Raw genomic sequence first — 16,759 nt, forward strand, 5'->3', positions numbered from 1 at the left:
TGCTAATTTTCACTAGTGAAAAACAGACTTAAAACCTTTAAAACAAAATGTACTTAATGGAAAAACTGACCACCTGTCTCCTTAGAGGGTCTTTTAGTTCAACCGAACGCTGAAAAAGACTTTTTAGGCGACCAAAATGTTACAATTAACTGTCATGAACTGAAAACACACTGAAATAGTGACAGCTACGTCTATACTCTGTTAATCTAGGGTTATGCCATGGTTATGTTACGTAATCAACATTGTCACCATGGTAGCGACTTGGCAATCACAACGTAGCCACATCCTAAAGCATACCCTGCCTTATCATCTATTTTACTCTGAATGGGAACATAGTTTACAAAATGAACATCATACTGTATTGACTTCTATATATTCAGACTTCTTTTTGCAGCCAGTGGAGTCGCCCCCTGCCGGCCAGTAGAGAGGATGCAGGTTTAAGGCATTTCATTGCTTCACCGGAAGCTACCTGCATGTGCGCAACATAAACATTGTTGACATTTGTCTGTATTAATAAAGGTTGAGGAGTTTTTTGTGTCATCTGCGCAACAAAGCTTTTATTCTGAAGGACTTGACCGGAAGTGCCGTGTTTTATTCTGGCAGGCTTGACTCCGGTGTCTCGTGCCTGTGTGGAGCAGCGCGAGCTGAGCGCGAGCCCCTCAGCTGTTTAAATCTCAGCGCCGACATGAACGAACCCAGGATCCTGGTCCTCTGACGGCGTCCGCGTCCGTGTTCTCGGTGTTTTTGCGTGTTTCTTTCGGTGTTTTGCGTGTTTTTCTCGGTCGGAGGGGGATGTCAGTGTCGGGTGCGGGTCGCTGACAGAGACGCAGATTTGCGGGTTTCCTTCTGGGTGTTTTTGTTCGGTTGAACCGGACAGAGAACCGGGCCGACCCGGCATCACCCGCCCGGTCCCGGTGACGGTGTTTGGAGCGGAACGGAGCGCGCAGACCGGGTTACAATGCCGGAGCTGAAGGGTCTCCTTCTCCTGAGTCTCTGCCTGAACCTCCACACATGCCGGGCTTTCCCCCCCGAGCTGCCCGAGCTCAGCACCGAGCCGCCCGGCAGGTTCAGCCTCACCGACCCGCCGCTGGATGAGGAGCCGGGAGTCGGCGGCGGCGGGCGGGACGGGCCCGGCGGGGCGGAGGGCTGCGGGCTGTGTGAGCCGGAGCTGTGCCCGGAGACCCGCGGCTGCCGGGCCGGCCTGGTGCTGGACTCCTGCGGCTGCTGCAAGGAGTGTGGGAACCTGGAGGGACAAGCCTGCGACCCGGGGGACCGCAGCGTCTTCTACGGGCTCTGCGGGACCGGGCTGCGGTGCCAGGCGGACCCGCGGCCCGCAGGAGGAGGAGGAGATGATGAAGAGGAGGCGGTGTGTGTGTGTGAGCAGCAGGACGCGGTGTGTGGCAGCGACGGAACAACATACATGAACATGTGTCAGTTCAGAGAGGCCGCCTTCTCCAGACCCGAACTCAAGACCAGAGGGAAGGGACCCTGCAAGACAGGTAGCACACCTGTCTGTCTGTCACCTGTCTCTCTATCTACATCTTAACCCGTCTCACTATCTGTCTGTAAATCATGTTTGTTTGTTTATTTGTTTGTTTCATACTTTAATAACCCGTCAGATTTAGTTCTGATCAAACCTTCATGTGAACATATGAAGCAGTGTCAGAGTTAGTGAACACATTAACCATCCTGATCACTAGTGAATCTATTCTGCAGATTGTTTTACTTTATCAAGAATTCATCTGTTGTTTTGTGTCATTAAAGCTCATTTTAACAGACAAAGACAGTAAATCAGTTTCATTGGCAGCAGCAGAGGATGTGAATGTTTATCAGCTGCTGCTTCACTTTAAATCTTTAGTTTCTGTTCAACATCAGAAAACAGTAAAAAGGTTCCTCAGATGTCTTCAGATGTCTTCAGATGTCTTCAGATGTCTTCAGATGTCTTGTTCTGAGCGACAAACCGTCCAAAACCCCAAAAATGCTAAACTGACTTTAATTAAAAAACATAAGAAACTTTTTGTCTTTATTTCCTGAAAAGTTTTTTTTATCTTGAATCCTCATAAAGTTATAGATACATTTTAAAGAGATGTAAGAATAAAGTCGTCATTTTGAGAGAGAAATAAAATATAAATTTTTAGAAGAAGAAAAATAATCAAATACTAGTAAGAAAAAATAAAGTAAATAAAGTGTCATATTATCATTTCTGTAAAAGTCATAATCATATTTAAAAGTTTTGCAAGACAAAAGGTCATAATATTATAAAATATGATCTATATATGCAGCAGGGTCCAGAAGTCTGAGAGCACGACGTCAAGAGACTTTTATTTTGCTTTTGTTTTGAATATAATCATATATTTTTTCATTACCAGTGATAATATCAGGGAAATAATTTGAGTGAAAGAATATCTCAGTTCGTCCCCCTGTTGCTGTGATGACATCAGCACTCGTGATGTCACAGAGCGCGTCTCCATCAGTGTTCAGTGAGGTTGAGGTCAGCTGACTGTGGACGTGCTCTTCGTGTGTTGTGGTGTGTTTGGGGTCGTTATCCTGCTGCAGGATGAATCCTCCCAGTATGAAGACGTAAACCAGTGAGTCCAGCATGTCTCTGAAGAACGGAGTCACTTCACCGTCCAATCAAACCCCCCCAGACCAGAATATTCCCTCCAGCATGTCTGACCGAGGGTTTGATAGAAACATTCACCGTCTGTTACTGCTGCTCAGACTGGGATTCATCATCAGTCATCTACTGGGAATCACTGGGAATCTTTCTATCGACTCTTCTTCTACTGACTGGACTCTTGTGTTCTTCATTTAGCTGATTCTGTATCTGTGATGAACGAAGCCTGATGTATTGATCTTCTGATGCTGTGATCACTTCTGGTCTTCCTGATCGTGTTTTGGATACAACAAACTGATCCAGTTTCTGCAAAGCGTTCAGATCTCCGTAGAAACCAGAAGCTAACCGTGATGTGATGCTGAGAAACCTGCTGACGGTCAGACAGTCACATGTTCACAGCATCACATCTTCTTCATGAACAGATAAAGTAGCAGCGTGTCAGTGTTGTTGGTAGCATTAATGTTGCTAGGCTAGCTGTTTACAGTAGAGTCAGTCAGCACTAAACGTCTTTCATTAGTCCAGTTTCTGCAGGAAGTAAATTCATGACAAGTGAAAACGAGTCCAAAGCGTCTTCAGACGTCTCTGCTGCAGAAACGGAACATATCAAACTGCCAAATACACCGAGACAGATGATCAGGACAACGAGACAAACAACAAGAACAATGTCCGAGGAGAAGAAGAAGAAGATCATGATGCTGATATCTGGGGGGGGGGGGGAGAGTGTGATGTGCACTGGTCCCAGTCCGTCACCCAGTATGTGAGCTGAAAGCGAGGGAACACCAGCCTTTCTTCAAAATGAACCAGTCAGTTACCGATTAATGAGTAAGACACTGAGATTCCTACTAGAAATAGAGCTGCTGGGTAGTTCAGGGAGCGTGGGACAGAGGAGCGTTCAGTCGGCCGGATCAGCTGAGCTCATTACCGGCTGAGAGCTGAATAAACAAGCCGCAGCTTCAAGATGAAATCTGATCATCAGGTGGTTTATGAAGCTGATCAGGTCTGACTGTGACCCCCCTTGTTCAGACTGAGGACCCCACCCGTCTCTGTGCTCTGTGCCTGAACAGAAACGGTGTGTTTTTACTGTTCCAGCACCTCCTCCACCACCATTAAACTCTGTCTGAACTCCACTCAGTCGCCATCTGTGCAAACGTAGAACCGTTTGTTCAAACACTCACAAGTTTGTTAAAGAGAAGAATTCAAAGTTCAAAGATCTTCAGTCCGTCAGGCGGGAGTTTAGGAAACGTGTCTAAAATGATTCAGACGTGAACGTAAAGCATCATCAGGATAGAAATCTGACGTATTGATTAAAGTCGTCATTTAGACAAAAGGTCGTAATATTTCAAGAATAAAGAAACGTTTTACAGAGATGAAGTCGTGGTTTTAGGAAACAGGTTATATTATATTATATTTATATTTCATGAATTAACTTGTTTATTATTAATATTAATAATAATAATAAGTGACACCTGATGTCTGTTCAGTTGCTGTTTTCTCTCAGTAAAGAATTATTCCAGTAAAATATAACAAATCACAACTTTATTCTCATAATTCTTTTTGTAAATGTAAATGTGTGATTGAATATTTTAATACACTAAGTTGTTTTTTTTTTTATAGAATTTTGACTTTTATTACAAAAATTACAAAATACAAATTTTCTTTAAAACATGACAGCTGAATCACAGATTATTATTTTTATTATTATTATTATTTTTCTAATGAAATTCTGACTTTATTTTCAAAATATTAGTTTTTTGCAAACATTTGATCAAATAATTAATAATTAACACTCAATTCTCAAAAATTACAACTTTTTTCTTTTATAAAACCATATTGTTTATTATCTATCATGTTTGTAACTTTTTTCCTAAAATTACAGCTTCATTGTCAAATGATGAGTTTTTTAATTCTTATAATTTTCTTTTTCATTGAAATTCATAAATTAATCTCAAAATATGCTTTTTGTGTAAGATTCTGACTTTATTCTCAAAATATAAAAACATATTTTTTTTGTAAAAAATTGACTTTGTTTCTGAAAATGCCTCAACTTTATTCTTACAAAATTATGGATTCTTCTTATAATATTTTTTTTTGGGGGGGGGGGGGGGTTGCAAATGTATGACTATTTTTTATCATTTTTTTGTGTTGTAAAACTCAGATGTTATTCTTAAATATGAAACTACTTTATGTTTGGAATATTATGACTTTTACAGAAATGATGATTTCAAACTTTGTTTTACCGGTCTGTGTCTGTGGAGCATTTAGTTTCCTATATTGATCACATTTACAGTGATCAACTGCTTATATGGATCAAAAAGCTCAGGACGGGATTATTCATACAAATGCTGTTTAAATAATTCACTGATAGTAATCAACTAGTCCGCTTACAGTGTTCATTTTGATTTAAAACCACAGTAATTGTATTTTTAGTTCAGGTATGATGTGTATTTAGCAGCTGCGCCGTTATCAGGCTGCAGCACCTCGGCAGGGTTGTGTGGAGGTGCGGGGTGTGGGTGTGTTTATTTGTAACTGTCATGAAACAATCAGAAAATAACGCTGTATTTCTCTCATTCAGCGGCTTTCTGGCTACCACCGCTCGCTCTCCTCATCCACTCTCTTGCTCGCTCGACCGCTGCTGCTTCTCTCTCAAGCCAGCAGCGAAACATCAAGCGTTGAAACAGCTGTTCTGTTCTTTTAAACAGTCAATAAAATATGCTGAAGCTTTACGTTTCATTACTTTATATTCATGTAAAAAATATATAAATGTCAGTTAGATGGTAATCTGTGTGAGAAATTAAGAAAAAAATGGTTATAATAATCATCTGCTTATAGCGATCAATGTAATCCAGACAGACGTGACGACTGTAAGTGTTTTCTACTGTAATATCATAAATACAGAGAGTTTAGAGCCAGATAGTCGTCAGATAAAAGTTCATTTCAGCACATTCCTGAGTTTAATGGAGAGCAGAAACACTCTGAGCCTCAGGCTGCTTTACTCTGTAATTTCACTCAAAGTAGCTGCTGCCTCCTCTCTCTCTCTCTCTCTCTCTCTCTCTCTCTCTCTCTCTCTCTGTCTCATCCATATGATTACAGTGTCTCTCGTCCCTCTCGCTCAGCTTCCTGTTCACACTGACTCTGTGACCCAGAATAAACCTGGTTTCCTGTCAGTGTGATCCGAGGCTTTTTCTGTCTTCGGTCCAAACCAGCTTTTTCTTTTCTGTATAAAAATATTTTTAACACACAAATAACACAGTCTGAAATGAAAGAGAAGCAGGATTTCACTTCCTCTCCTTCTTTACTCCAAATGTCAACTTCTTAAATCCATCCGTACATGTTGGAGCTGAACAACACATGGAAACACCTTAGCAACCACCTTAGCAACCACCTTAGCAACCAAGGCTACAGAGCGGACGCATATTTATGAGGGTGTCCAACGAGCTGACATCAGCTCGTCAGCGAAGTAGAAAAAACTCACAAATGAAGCTTTCAGAGCAGGTTGAAGCCCTGAGTTTTGACTTGCAGGCAGCATTTCTACAAACATTAAACCTAAACACCTTTAACACCTTTAACACCTTTAACACCTTTAACACCTTTAACACCCAACATCTGAACAGGAAATAAATCAGCAGAATATGAACCCTTTAATACAAAACTGAAACTTTTTGTTTCATCACTTTATTCTCAGTCTTAGATGTTTGTCACTGACTGTTTACACTTTATTACCTGTCTGTCTCTCTACCTGTCTGTCTCTCTACCTGTCTGTCTGTCTCTCTACCTGTCTGTCTCTCTACCTGTCTGTCTGTCTCTCTACCTGTCTGTCTGTCTCTCTACCTGTCTGTCTCTCTACCTGTCTGTCTGTCAGTTCCTGTCATTAAGGTTCCTCCTCAGAGTCAGGTCAACGGGACCGGTAGCAGTCTGGTTTTCCTCTGTGAGGTTTTTGCGTTTCCGATGGCTCTGGTCGAGTGGAGGAAGGAAGGAAGAGACATCATCCTGCCCGGAGACGACCCTCACATCTCTGTCCAGGTACACACACACCTGTAACTCCGCCCACTGTTAAAGGAACAGTACAACATTTAGTGTTTAGCCTAGCTTAGCACAAAGACTGGAAGCGGGTGGAAACTGTTAGCCGCCGTCTGATGTCCTTTCTGTCTCTGTGTCACAGTCTCGGGGCGGTCCTTTGAAATTCGAGCTCTCCAGTTGGTTGCAGATTGAGGGGGCGGAGCCAGAGGACTCGGGAACCTATCGCTGCATTGCTCGTAACAATCTGGGATCTGTCTCCGCCTCTGCTGTGCTGGGAGTACTGGGAGCAGGTGAGAATCAGTCTGTGTGTCTGTGAAATGTAAAGTTACGATAAGTTACAAACTGGTTCTGACGAAGTTACTACGAACTTTTACCAACTAGTTACCGTCTTTTTTCGACTATTTTATCTATTTTGTGACCATAAAATAATAAAATAATAACTTTTGCAAACATGGATCAGGTTTGGGATCAGGAAGGAAGGAAATCTCGACATTTTTTCAAAGTAAAATGTGAATCTGTGAATTTGTTCAGGCTGTAACACAATGACATCATTGATGATGTCACGACACGTCACTGCTGCATTTGTATTTTTAATTTGAATCGTCTGTTCTGGTCTCTGCGTGTCTGTCAGAGGAGCTGTCGTCCTACCTGGCCAACAGCGTCTCTGAGATGAAGCAGCTGATGGACGCCACAGACTACGACCAGGACTTCTACTGACACACACATGATGTCACTTCCTGCCGTCCGACACGCCATTTGGCGTCCCTTCCATCCAGCTGTCATTAGTGGGATCAGACTGAGCAGCAGCGGAGACAGTAACCACACCGTCACAGCACACAGCTGTTGGACTCTACAGACTTTTGTCGGCCATTTTGAGCCGCCGATCAGAGACACTCGGAGGTCACATGATGAGCTACAGATTCTGGTTCGGACCGCCGCTGCTGCGATATAAAGTACTATAAATATTAGAATATTAAAATAATATTTGTATCAGTGTATTCTAACATTATTGTGACATCACATGGGGGCGTGACGCGCAGGCTCAGCATGTTGAGCGTGTTGTAGATGTCGCAGGTTCGAGCCCGAGTCGCCCGTCAGCTCTGCCAGTGTGAAACTGAAACTTTTATATATAAATACATAATAAATGTAAAATAACAAACAGCTGATCCTGTTTGTCTGATTCATTCATTATAAGTGTGAGATATAAAGATTTATATTATATTATTAATATTATATTCTCTCTGTTCATCTTATCAGCCAAACTGGGAACGCAGAGATTCATGAGACCAGTTTATTTGTTGGAATGATTACAGCAAGAAAAACAGGTTTAATGTTCATTTGGCCTCCTGACTGTTGTTTTAAGACTCTCCTGAGAAACAGTGAACTGGTCCTTTAAGGCTCAGTCAGACAGTTCAGAGCATCAAACTTCTGGAAAACAGTTTTTTCGGCGAGAAACTGCTGCGTCAGTCTGGATCTGGAGGGCCTCGCTGACTTCACACTGACCCTGAACTTGAATGTAAATCAGCTGACCTGCAGACAGCAGGACGTCCTGAACAACAACTGCAGCAGATTCAGGCCACAGGAAGTTGAAACTCCTGGGAGACGGCAGCAGTCTGTCCGTCTGTCTCTCAGAGGAAACTGAACCAACATGTGTTGAATCTATTAACCGACAGAAACTCAACAGCTGCTGCTGCTGTGAAGCCTCTGATTGTTCATCCCTAAAATAAAAAAGAGTTTAAAGTAACACGACTCCAACAGGTAGAAAAGTTCAGTCTGCAGTGATCTCAGCTAACAGTGACTCTACATTCAATGACAGAAGCAACATGGCAAAAGTAGCTTGTTTGCTACATGAAAGCTGCTAATTTATTTATTCATTTAGACAGTTTAAAGTTAAAGGGACAGTGCACATTAGCAGACGTTTCTGTAAATGTACCAGTTTAGCCCTCTTGGCTAATTTTCAGCTGCAGTACCTGGACACAGTACCAGTACAGAAGACACATAAAATACATTAAAACAGGAAAAGTAATGTTGTACGTGTAGCAGAGCACACTTCATAAAAACACATAAAACACTAAAGGACAACAACACATAAAACAAAGCTACAGGTGCTTTGAATAAGTTACAGAGTATCATCACACACTTAATTGTCTTTTGATTTTAATTAATTTTAAATGAACGACGTGTCGCAGTCTCTGTTTCCATGTGTGAAAAAGCCTCCTCATAGATATTATTACACAGACTCAGTGTGTCTGTCATCAGCTGTTTGTTAACATCATTCATCTCAACTTGTTATTTAAATGTAAGATTAGAATCAATTGTTAGAGCGAGATATTTGAAATCAGATACGACTTTCAGCTTAAACGTTAGCTGTGAGATGATCTGTTGACCTCTTAGTGAAGAACATAAAACTGTTTTCTTCATGTGTAGCTGAAGACAGCAGGTATTAAGACACTTGCTGTGTCTCAAATCGTTTACTTCTGTTGCGTTCACACTGAGACGTACGGGGAAATGCACTGTGAGAACCCAGCTGGTGCACTCAAAACGGTCAAAAAGTTGAGTGTGGAACTATGGACGCTTCTCGCCCTCAATGGTCGCCATCTTGGCTACATAGCGGAAGGAGAGGGACCACTTTTCAACCTGGAAATGGCGGCCGGGTACGTTGTAACTACGATGAACATCGCCACATTATACAAATGTAAGTTATACATGTGTTTTTTTAGCACTAAGAACCACTATACTGTTGTCGGATATAAGCCGTCAGTATGTTTTTTGGGTTAATTTAGCAGTCTGTAATGATTTGGTAGCGCGAACGATAACGTGAATGCTAACGCTAGCTAATGCTAATTTGCGATCGTCATTTCTGGTGAGTGCACAACGGCTGTGTTTGATTTGAGACGACACTACCCTGTCAAAATTTGCGCACTACGCCAGTAATATATAGCGTACACAGTGAACTAACAGAAGTACGTGATTTGAGACGCAGCTACTTTGTGACATCAGACCATCGCTGCCCTGAGCTGACACGCGGCTCGCTGTTTGGTCGCTGCGTGTACGTAAATGACGGTATCGTCTGCGTACATTTGAATCTCAGACTCATTGCTGAGCTACACTGATATCTCAGCTACCGTCTGTGCTCTGCCTTCCAGATGAGATCACATCCATTAAATAGCATCAGAGGAGAAGTTGAACATCGAGAGCTTTGCAACCATGATCAGCAGCGTCAGCGGCTTTCTTTAGATCTAAAAAATACGGCCCCAACAACTCCCCCTTATCTAGTTTATATTCATATTCTCCAGCAGAAAGCAGGTAGCAGTTTCTGTTGACTGGTTAGATCTAAAACCAGATGCATGGGATGCAGTCTGCTGTAAAGGTGGCTAGTAAGTTGTTCTGCTACATATCTTATAATTACCTTCGACAGAACAGGCACTCTGCTAATTGGCCTGTAATTGCAAACCTCTGCAGGACCACCTGTTTTGCAAATAGCTGTTATTATAGCTGTCTTCCATGCTCTTGGGAAGACCCCTTCATTTATGGATCTATTGATAGCATCTGTTATCAGATCAGACAAACACTCATTAAACATTTTCAGGAACTTTTTGTCTGGTCCGTACACATCTTTGGTTCCTGAATTCTTCAGACGTCCCAAATCTCAAACACAGGTTGGTTGTGATTTACAGGTATTCAGTAGACCAGGTGGAGGTGTAGCTGCTGCTATCTGAGCTTCATCCTGTGTAACACAGCCAGTCACACAGATTTCAAGGTGCTTCTCATCACCAGTATGATGTTTCCCAGTAAACCTCTCTAAGTTCTCCCAAATCCATGTGGAATTTGTCTTTGCTTGATCAATGAAATTGATTTAAAAAAACGTAGCTTTTGCTTTCCAAACTTCTCTTGTTACCTTATTTCATAGCGAGCTCTGTTACAGCAGCAGCTTCATAAACAATATTCAGCTGTCCGCATACTTTTGGCCAGAGAGTGTGTTTGTTATTTTGTGGAAGAACACAGAGAAAATTATTTCCAGCCAGAAAACATCCAGAATGAAACACACATTTTTATAACAAAGACTCAAATCAATAACAGACATAGTTTATATATATAAAGAGAGTGTGTGTGTGTGTGTGTGTGTGTGTGTGTGTGTGTGTGTGTGTGTGTGTGTGTGTGTGTGTGTTACATTCCTGACTGATGGAAATAGTTTTTACTGTACAGACTGTGAGAACAGATCAGGGAGCATCTGATCTGTATGTGTGTGTGTGTTCGTGTCCTTCATGAAAACACATTAGTGGCTCAGATCTACAGAACTGTGCAACAGTTTCAGGCGCTGACAGTGAAGTCAGGATGCTTTGAATAGTTTTTATTGATCCAAAGTTGAGTAAACAGCAGAAAGTAGATCAATATGTTGCTGTGAGCAGCTTTAAACCTTTAAACCAGCAGCAGTTCTCAGTGTTTCAGGTTGTTCCTGCATCTTCTTCTTCTGCTGTTTCTGTCTGTTCGTGTTGATCCCAGACTGACTCCAGGGTGTCGAGCAGATGATCAGACGCCTCCTGATGCTGCTGCATTATGGAGAGGAAACTAAACATCTGCACAGTGCTGTATATTATATGTTCATGCTGATCTGCTGTTTGATCCAAAGTCTGATATATCTGATTAAAAACACGTCACTGGTGACATGTTCCTTCACGTTTAAAGACTAATAACAGCGTCATGTTTTCAGTCTCTGGAGAGCAGTTCAGTGTAAGACGCTACTGAGCATGTGCAGGAACGAGGTTCTCTTTTTTTTTTTAATTTGTTTTATTTTTATTTCTTTATTTCTTGTTTTTTTTTTTTACAGTTTGATTTATGTTTCTATATCAATAACAAACAAAAGAAAACAACAGCACTGTTGCCAGGCAACGTGTAAATTAAGGACAGCGAATCGTTATGCAGCTCAACATTATTTAAATATAATTATCTGTCAACAAGCAGAAGAAAAGGCGTCAATCAGCTGGTTTCATGTCAAACGTTTTGCTGTTTGAACAGTAAGTTCAGACTGAACAGCAGCTCCTGTCGTCATGAAGCGTGTGTGTGTGTCGTGTGTTAAAGTTCAACACACCAACAACTCTGCAGCTTCTCTGTCGTCCAGGAAATACCAGCAGATTCACTGCAACCTGGAAATAACTTCCAGACCTCATCAGCCAATCACAGCTCTCCCCTGCAGCCAGGAAACAGAGTAGAGACAGTAGAGAGTAGATCTGTTTTTCCAGCCTCCACTCAGCGGTTCGTCTCACTGCTGCTGATCGTTTTATCGTTTTATCACTCTGGATTCAAAATGGAAATGAACTGAAGCAGTTTGATAATAAATCAACGAGATGTTTTTCAGATTTAAAGGCTTTTTATTCAGGAAACGTCTGTAAACAGACTGAGAGACAGTTTCAACACTTCAAAATGAGATTTATCTTTAAATCACAGATGAAGTACAGTTTAGAGGTATTTGTACTTTACTTGAGTATTTCCATGTGATGCTACTTTCTACATTTCAGAGGGAAATATTGTACTTTCTACTCCACTACATTTATTTGACAGCTTTAGTTACTTTTCAGATGAAGATTTGACACAATGGATAATATAACAAGCTTTTAAAATACAACACATTGTTAAAGATGAAACCAGTGGTTTCCAACCTTTTTGTCTTTTGACGTCTTACAAAAAGCAGTGTGTAGTCGGGGTCACATTTCACATGTCTATGAGTTGTTAACAGCTCCACCAAATAGTGATTTTTCCCTCTAAACTTCTCACATGCTTTCATTTCAATAAATGTTCAAATGATCCAATATTTCAGCAAAAATCAAAGATTAGAGAAAAAGTCCAAAAACTGAAAACAGATTTGTGTATCAGAACTTTGTTTTTTCTTCTTTCCTCTCCCATTAATCATCTCACCACCCCTCAGATTTATCTGCTGACCCTTTGGAGGGGCCCGACCCCTAGGTTGGGAACCACTGGACTAAACTAGCTAACTGTATATAAAGTAGTGTAAACTAGCTCCACCTCCAGCAGCTACAACAGTAACATGCTGCTCTAACACTGATGCTTCACTATTAATAATCTAATGATGTCATATATAATAATATATCAGTCAGAGGGACCAAACCACTACTTTTACTGCAATACTTTAACTACATCAAGCTCATAATACTTATGTACTTTTACTGCAATACTTTAACTACATCAAGCTCATAATACTTATGTACTTTTACTGCAATACTTTAACTACATCAAGCTCATAATACTTATGTACTTTTACTGCAATACTTTAACTACATCAAGCTCATAATACTTATGTACTTTTATACTTATGTACTTATGATGCTCAGCTGATATATTGAAGCTTTCTGTATATTAATAATAAACGTGTGGTGACGTCGCCCTCTGCTGGAGGAACCTGAACACTGAAAACATTTCATCTCAGATTCATGAAATAAAATTAAGAAATAATTTCCTCCAAAATCTGATTTCAAAATTTCACTTCATATTAAATTAAAAACAGAGAATAAAAAAACTCTTCTAAAGTCTCTCAGGTCATAATTTGACTTTTAAACATAATAAATATGAGCGCTGTTATCAGCAGATGATGGTGCGTTTAAAGACATCTGAGAACATTTAGACGACTGTCAGAAAATCAAACATGAACAAATGTTTTGCACTAAAAAAAGTTTCCTGTTCAGCAGCCTTTCATCAACATCACAGAGTTTTTCTTCACAGGCTGCAGCAAAGGAGGAAGTAACAAAAATATCTGATAAAAACGGAGGTGATGATGATGATGATGATGATGTGTGTGAAGTGAAAAACAGAGTGATAAATTATTAACAGTTGTGCATTTTCATCACCTCCATTTTTATCAGTTAGTTTTTGTTCCTTCTTGTTCTCAGAGCAGCAAAGTTAAACTGACTGATGGATCATCTCTCTGCAGCATCGTTTATTTTCATAAATAACAACAATGACAGAATGTTCTGCTCGTGGGTTTCATACACTTTCTGTAATAAAACATCTAAAAGCAAAAATCTCATCAGATGGGGGTTTGTGGTCTGACTTGTGTCAGTTTGGGGTCTTTGTTGTGACAAAGTTCTGGAGCGGTTCTGTTTGTGGTGACGCTGCTGGTTCCTGCAGTAAAAATCATGTTCATGTTTCTCTCAGACTGTCAGTTCTCCTGGTTGAATCATCACGACAAAAGATGAACAACTGTTAGAAAATATCTGGTTCTTTAGTTCATACTGAGCATGCAGAGCGAGCACACCAGAGACTACCACCGGCTAACAGCTGGCTAACATCCAGCTAACATCTCTGCTAACATCCAGCTAACATCTCTGCTAACATCCGGCTAACATCTCTGCTAACATCCGGCTAACATCCGGCTAACATCTCTGCTAACATCCAGCTAACATCTGGCTAACATCTCTCCTAACATCCGGCTAACATCTCTGCTAACATCCGGCTAACATCTCTGCTAACATCCAGCTAACATCCGGCTAACATCTCTCCTAACATCCGGCTAACATCTGGCTAACATCTCTCCTAACATCCGGCTAACATCTCTGCTAACATCCGGCTAACATCTGGCTAACATCTCTCCTAACATCCGGCTAACATCTCTGCTAACATCCGGCTAACATCTCTGCTAACATCCAGCTAACATCCGGCTAACATCTCTGCTAACATCCAGCTAACATCTGGCTAACATCTCTGCTAACATCCAGCTAACATCTGGCTAACATCTCTGCTAACATCCGGCTAACATCTGGCTAACATCTCTGCTAACATCCAGCTAACATCCGGCTAACATCTCTGCTAACATCCAGCTAACATCTCTGCTAACATCCAGCTAACATCCAGCTAACATCCGGCTAACATCTCTGCTAACTTGATTGGGGATTAAATCATTTAATCAAATGTTATCAGACCGAATGGAAGAAACGAGTCGTTTCTTGGAGGTTGTGTGACGTTCAAAACAATTTATCCACCGTTTCACAGCCGTAAACGTAGCGACGGAGGCTACGGCAGAGCCTGTGACGTAAACACGTGTCGACAGTGTTTCTGTAATTACTCTCAGTAGTACTGCAGCTTTAAGCTGCATTTCCACAAAAAAACAAAAAAACAAACAAAACATCCAATCAAATAACTTTAAATTGAAGCTAAAGATTATGATGTTGAGAAAATTTATGTTTACAATCTGCAGATTAAATTAATTCACGTTTAATTTCCGTTACTTTTAAGTGAATTCATCAACAATGCAACATGTTTTGTTTACAACTACAACAACAAAGTGTTTTGAATGCATCATGCATCATGAGAGTCCGTCTGATGGTTTCTGTGTTCAGAAGCTCCGACCGGGCGCCTTTGAGCTTAACTCAGGTTTTCTGGAATCACAACGCGGACTCACTTTTAACTGGGATTAACTGGGATAAATCACCATGGTAACTACCGCTGAACAGTTAACCATTGATTGGACCACTGACCAATCAGATCACTGGAGAGAAAAAAGGCGTCATCATTCCCACAGGATCCCGACATGAGTTACAATAAAGTGACAAGTAAAAAAGATCAATATATATTTTTATAGATCAGTAGAAATGTTTTATTGTTCCATGTTTCAGAGCTTCTAACAAACAACGACACTAAACACATGATGATGATTTTAGCTGCATGTTAATAGTTGAGTTGATTTGACAGTGAGGTCAGAAGAACAGGAGACAACCGTGTGATGAAAACTGGAAATAAAAACAAAATATGAAATATATAAAATAAAATATTAGAAGAATAATCCTCACTGTTAATTGGCTCCATGATTATAAATCATCAGTCATTAAATACTTTTACACTCTTTGCTTCAGAAGCAGAAACAGTCTGATGTTACTTTAAGTTTGTTATGTGACACATTCAGGTTTCATCATCCACAAACAGCAAAAATACTCCGTTTATACTTCAGTCATAGATAATAATAATAATAATTCCTACATGTGTTTTAAGTAATAACTGAAACACATCCCAGATATGTTCAGACCTCTGAACCTTCTTCCTGTGTTTACGTTCTTGGTCCCGCCTCAGACACATCTGACCAATGAGAGGAGAGAACGTTCTAACAAAGTCAATCACTGATTCAGAGCAGAACAAACCAGCGAGGTGTGAAAACGCCCCTCACACCAGCGAGCTTCAGGGCGTTTTCACACCTAATGAATCATTTGTGCAGATCTGAATACAGCAGTCGTAACCATGGAAACAACGTCTGAAACAACCACACAGACCCTTCAGAGGACGAGCAGTTTGTTTATGTCGGAGACGTGATCAGTCTGACCGACCACGAGTTTGAGCTAAACGAGCTCCCGTAGTCAGGTTCGCTTTGCATGCTGGGATGTTGATGCGGTTGCTAACAGCTAGCCGGAGACTGAATCAAGGTCTGACCTGAGTGAGAATGTTTATCAGCGACTGAAAGGAGCCTCAGAGGCTAGCTGTTTCCACCTGTTTCCAGTCTGTATGCTAAGCTAAGCTAACTGTAGCTTCATAGTTAGCATACAGACATGAGGGAGGAGTCAGTGTGAACATCTGACTCTCAGCCAGAAGATGAATCAGCGGATTCCCCCAAAATGTTCAACTTCCTCTTTAAGGCCTTCAGAGGAAGCTGAGCGACGCCGTCATGTCTCACGTCCACAGTGGCGTCCGACCGCGGCGGCGTCCGACCGCGGCGGCGTCCTTCAGAGCGGTTTTAAAGACGTCCGCCTGCTCTGTGATCATTTTAAACGTCAGTGAAGTCGATCTCACAGCATCACGATCATAAGATAACGATCCTATCTGCATTTATGATGAACAGACAAATATATAACTGAGATTAAACGTCTGATGAGTTCGTTAAAGACTGAACTCTCGTCGTTTACGAGAAGACAAAGTGAGAAACAAAAGAAACGAATCATTTAAAATGTGTTTGAAGTCATCAGACTTTACAAACCAGACTTTCAGCCATCTGAAGAGAAAACAAACTTTTAATCGGAGCTGCAACGATCAGTCGATCAATCGATCGACAGAAAATTCATCTCCAACTTTTTTGATGATCAATTAAATGTTTTGAGTCATTTTTTGAAGAAAGTCTCTGATTCAGCTTCT

General features: G+C 41.0%; 1 protein-coding gene across 1 annotated transcript; it reads left to right on the forward strand.

Annotated features, from left to right (window-relative positions):
* The first annotated feature begins 576 nt into the window (after positions 1–576).
* Positions 577–7,795, forward strand: kazald3 (Kazal-type serine peptidase inhibitor domain 3). Its single transcript, XM_042421443.1, has 4 exons — positions 577–1,499; positions 6,477–6,637; positions 6,777–6,924; positions 7,266–7,795. Exons 1-4 carry the CDS (start codon positions 959–961, stop codon positions 7,349–7,351), a joined length of 936 nt encoding a protein of 311 aa, XP_042277377.1. The 5' UTR covers positions 577–958; the 3' UTR covers positions 7,352–7,795.
* The last annotated feature ends 8,964 nt before the right edge of the window (positions 7,796–16,759 follow it).

The sequence above is a fragment of the Thunnus maccoyii genome, chromosome 9 (assembly GCF_910596095.1).
Source record: "Thunnus maccoyii chromosome 9, fThuMac1.1, whole genome shotgun sequence".
In the NCBI taxonomy this organism is placed as follows: Eukaryota; Metazoa; Chordata; class Actinopteri; order Scombriformes; family Scombridae; genus Thunnus; species Thunnus maccoyii.

What these genes read in the sequence shown, in the direction of transcription:
- kazald3 (XM_042421443.1), top strand. Translation starts at nt 959, where the DNA reads ATGCCGGAGCTGAAGGGTCTCCTTCTCCTGAGTCTCTGCCTGAACCTC. An exon ending in ACCCTCACATCTCTGTCCAG is followed by an intron (nt 6,638 to 6,776) that starts GTACACACACAC and finishes TCTGTGTCACAG; the next exon opens with TCTCGGGGCGGTCCTTTGAA. An exon ending in GCTGGGAGTACTGGGAGCAG is followed by an intron (nt 6,925 to 7,265) that starts GTGAGAATCAGT and finishes CGTGTCTGTCAG; the next exon opens with AGGAGCTGTCGTCCTACCTG.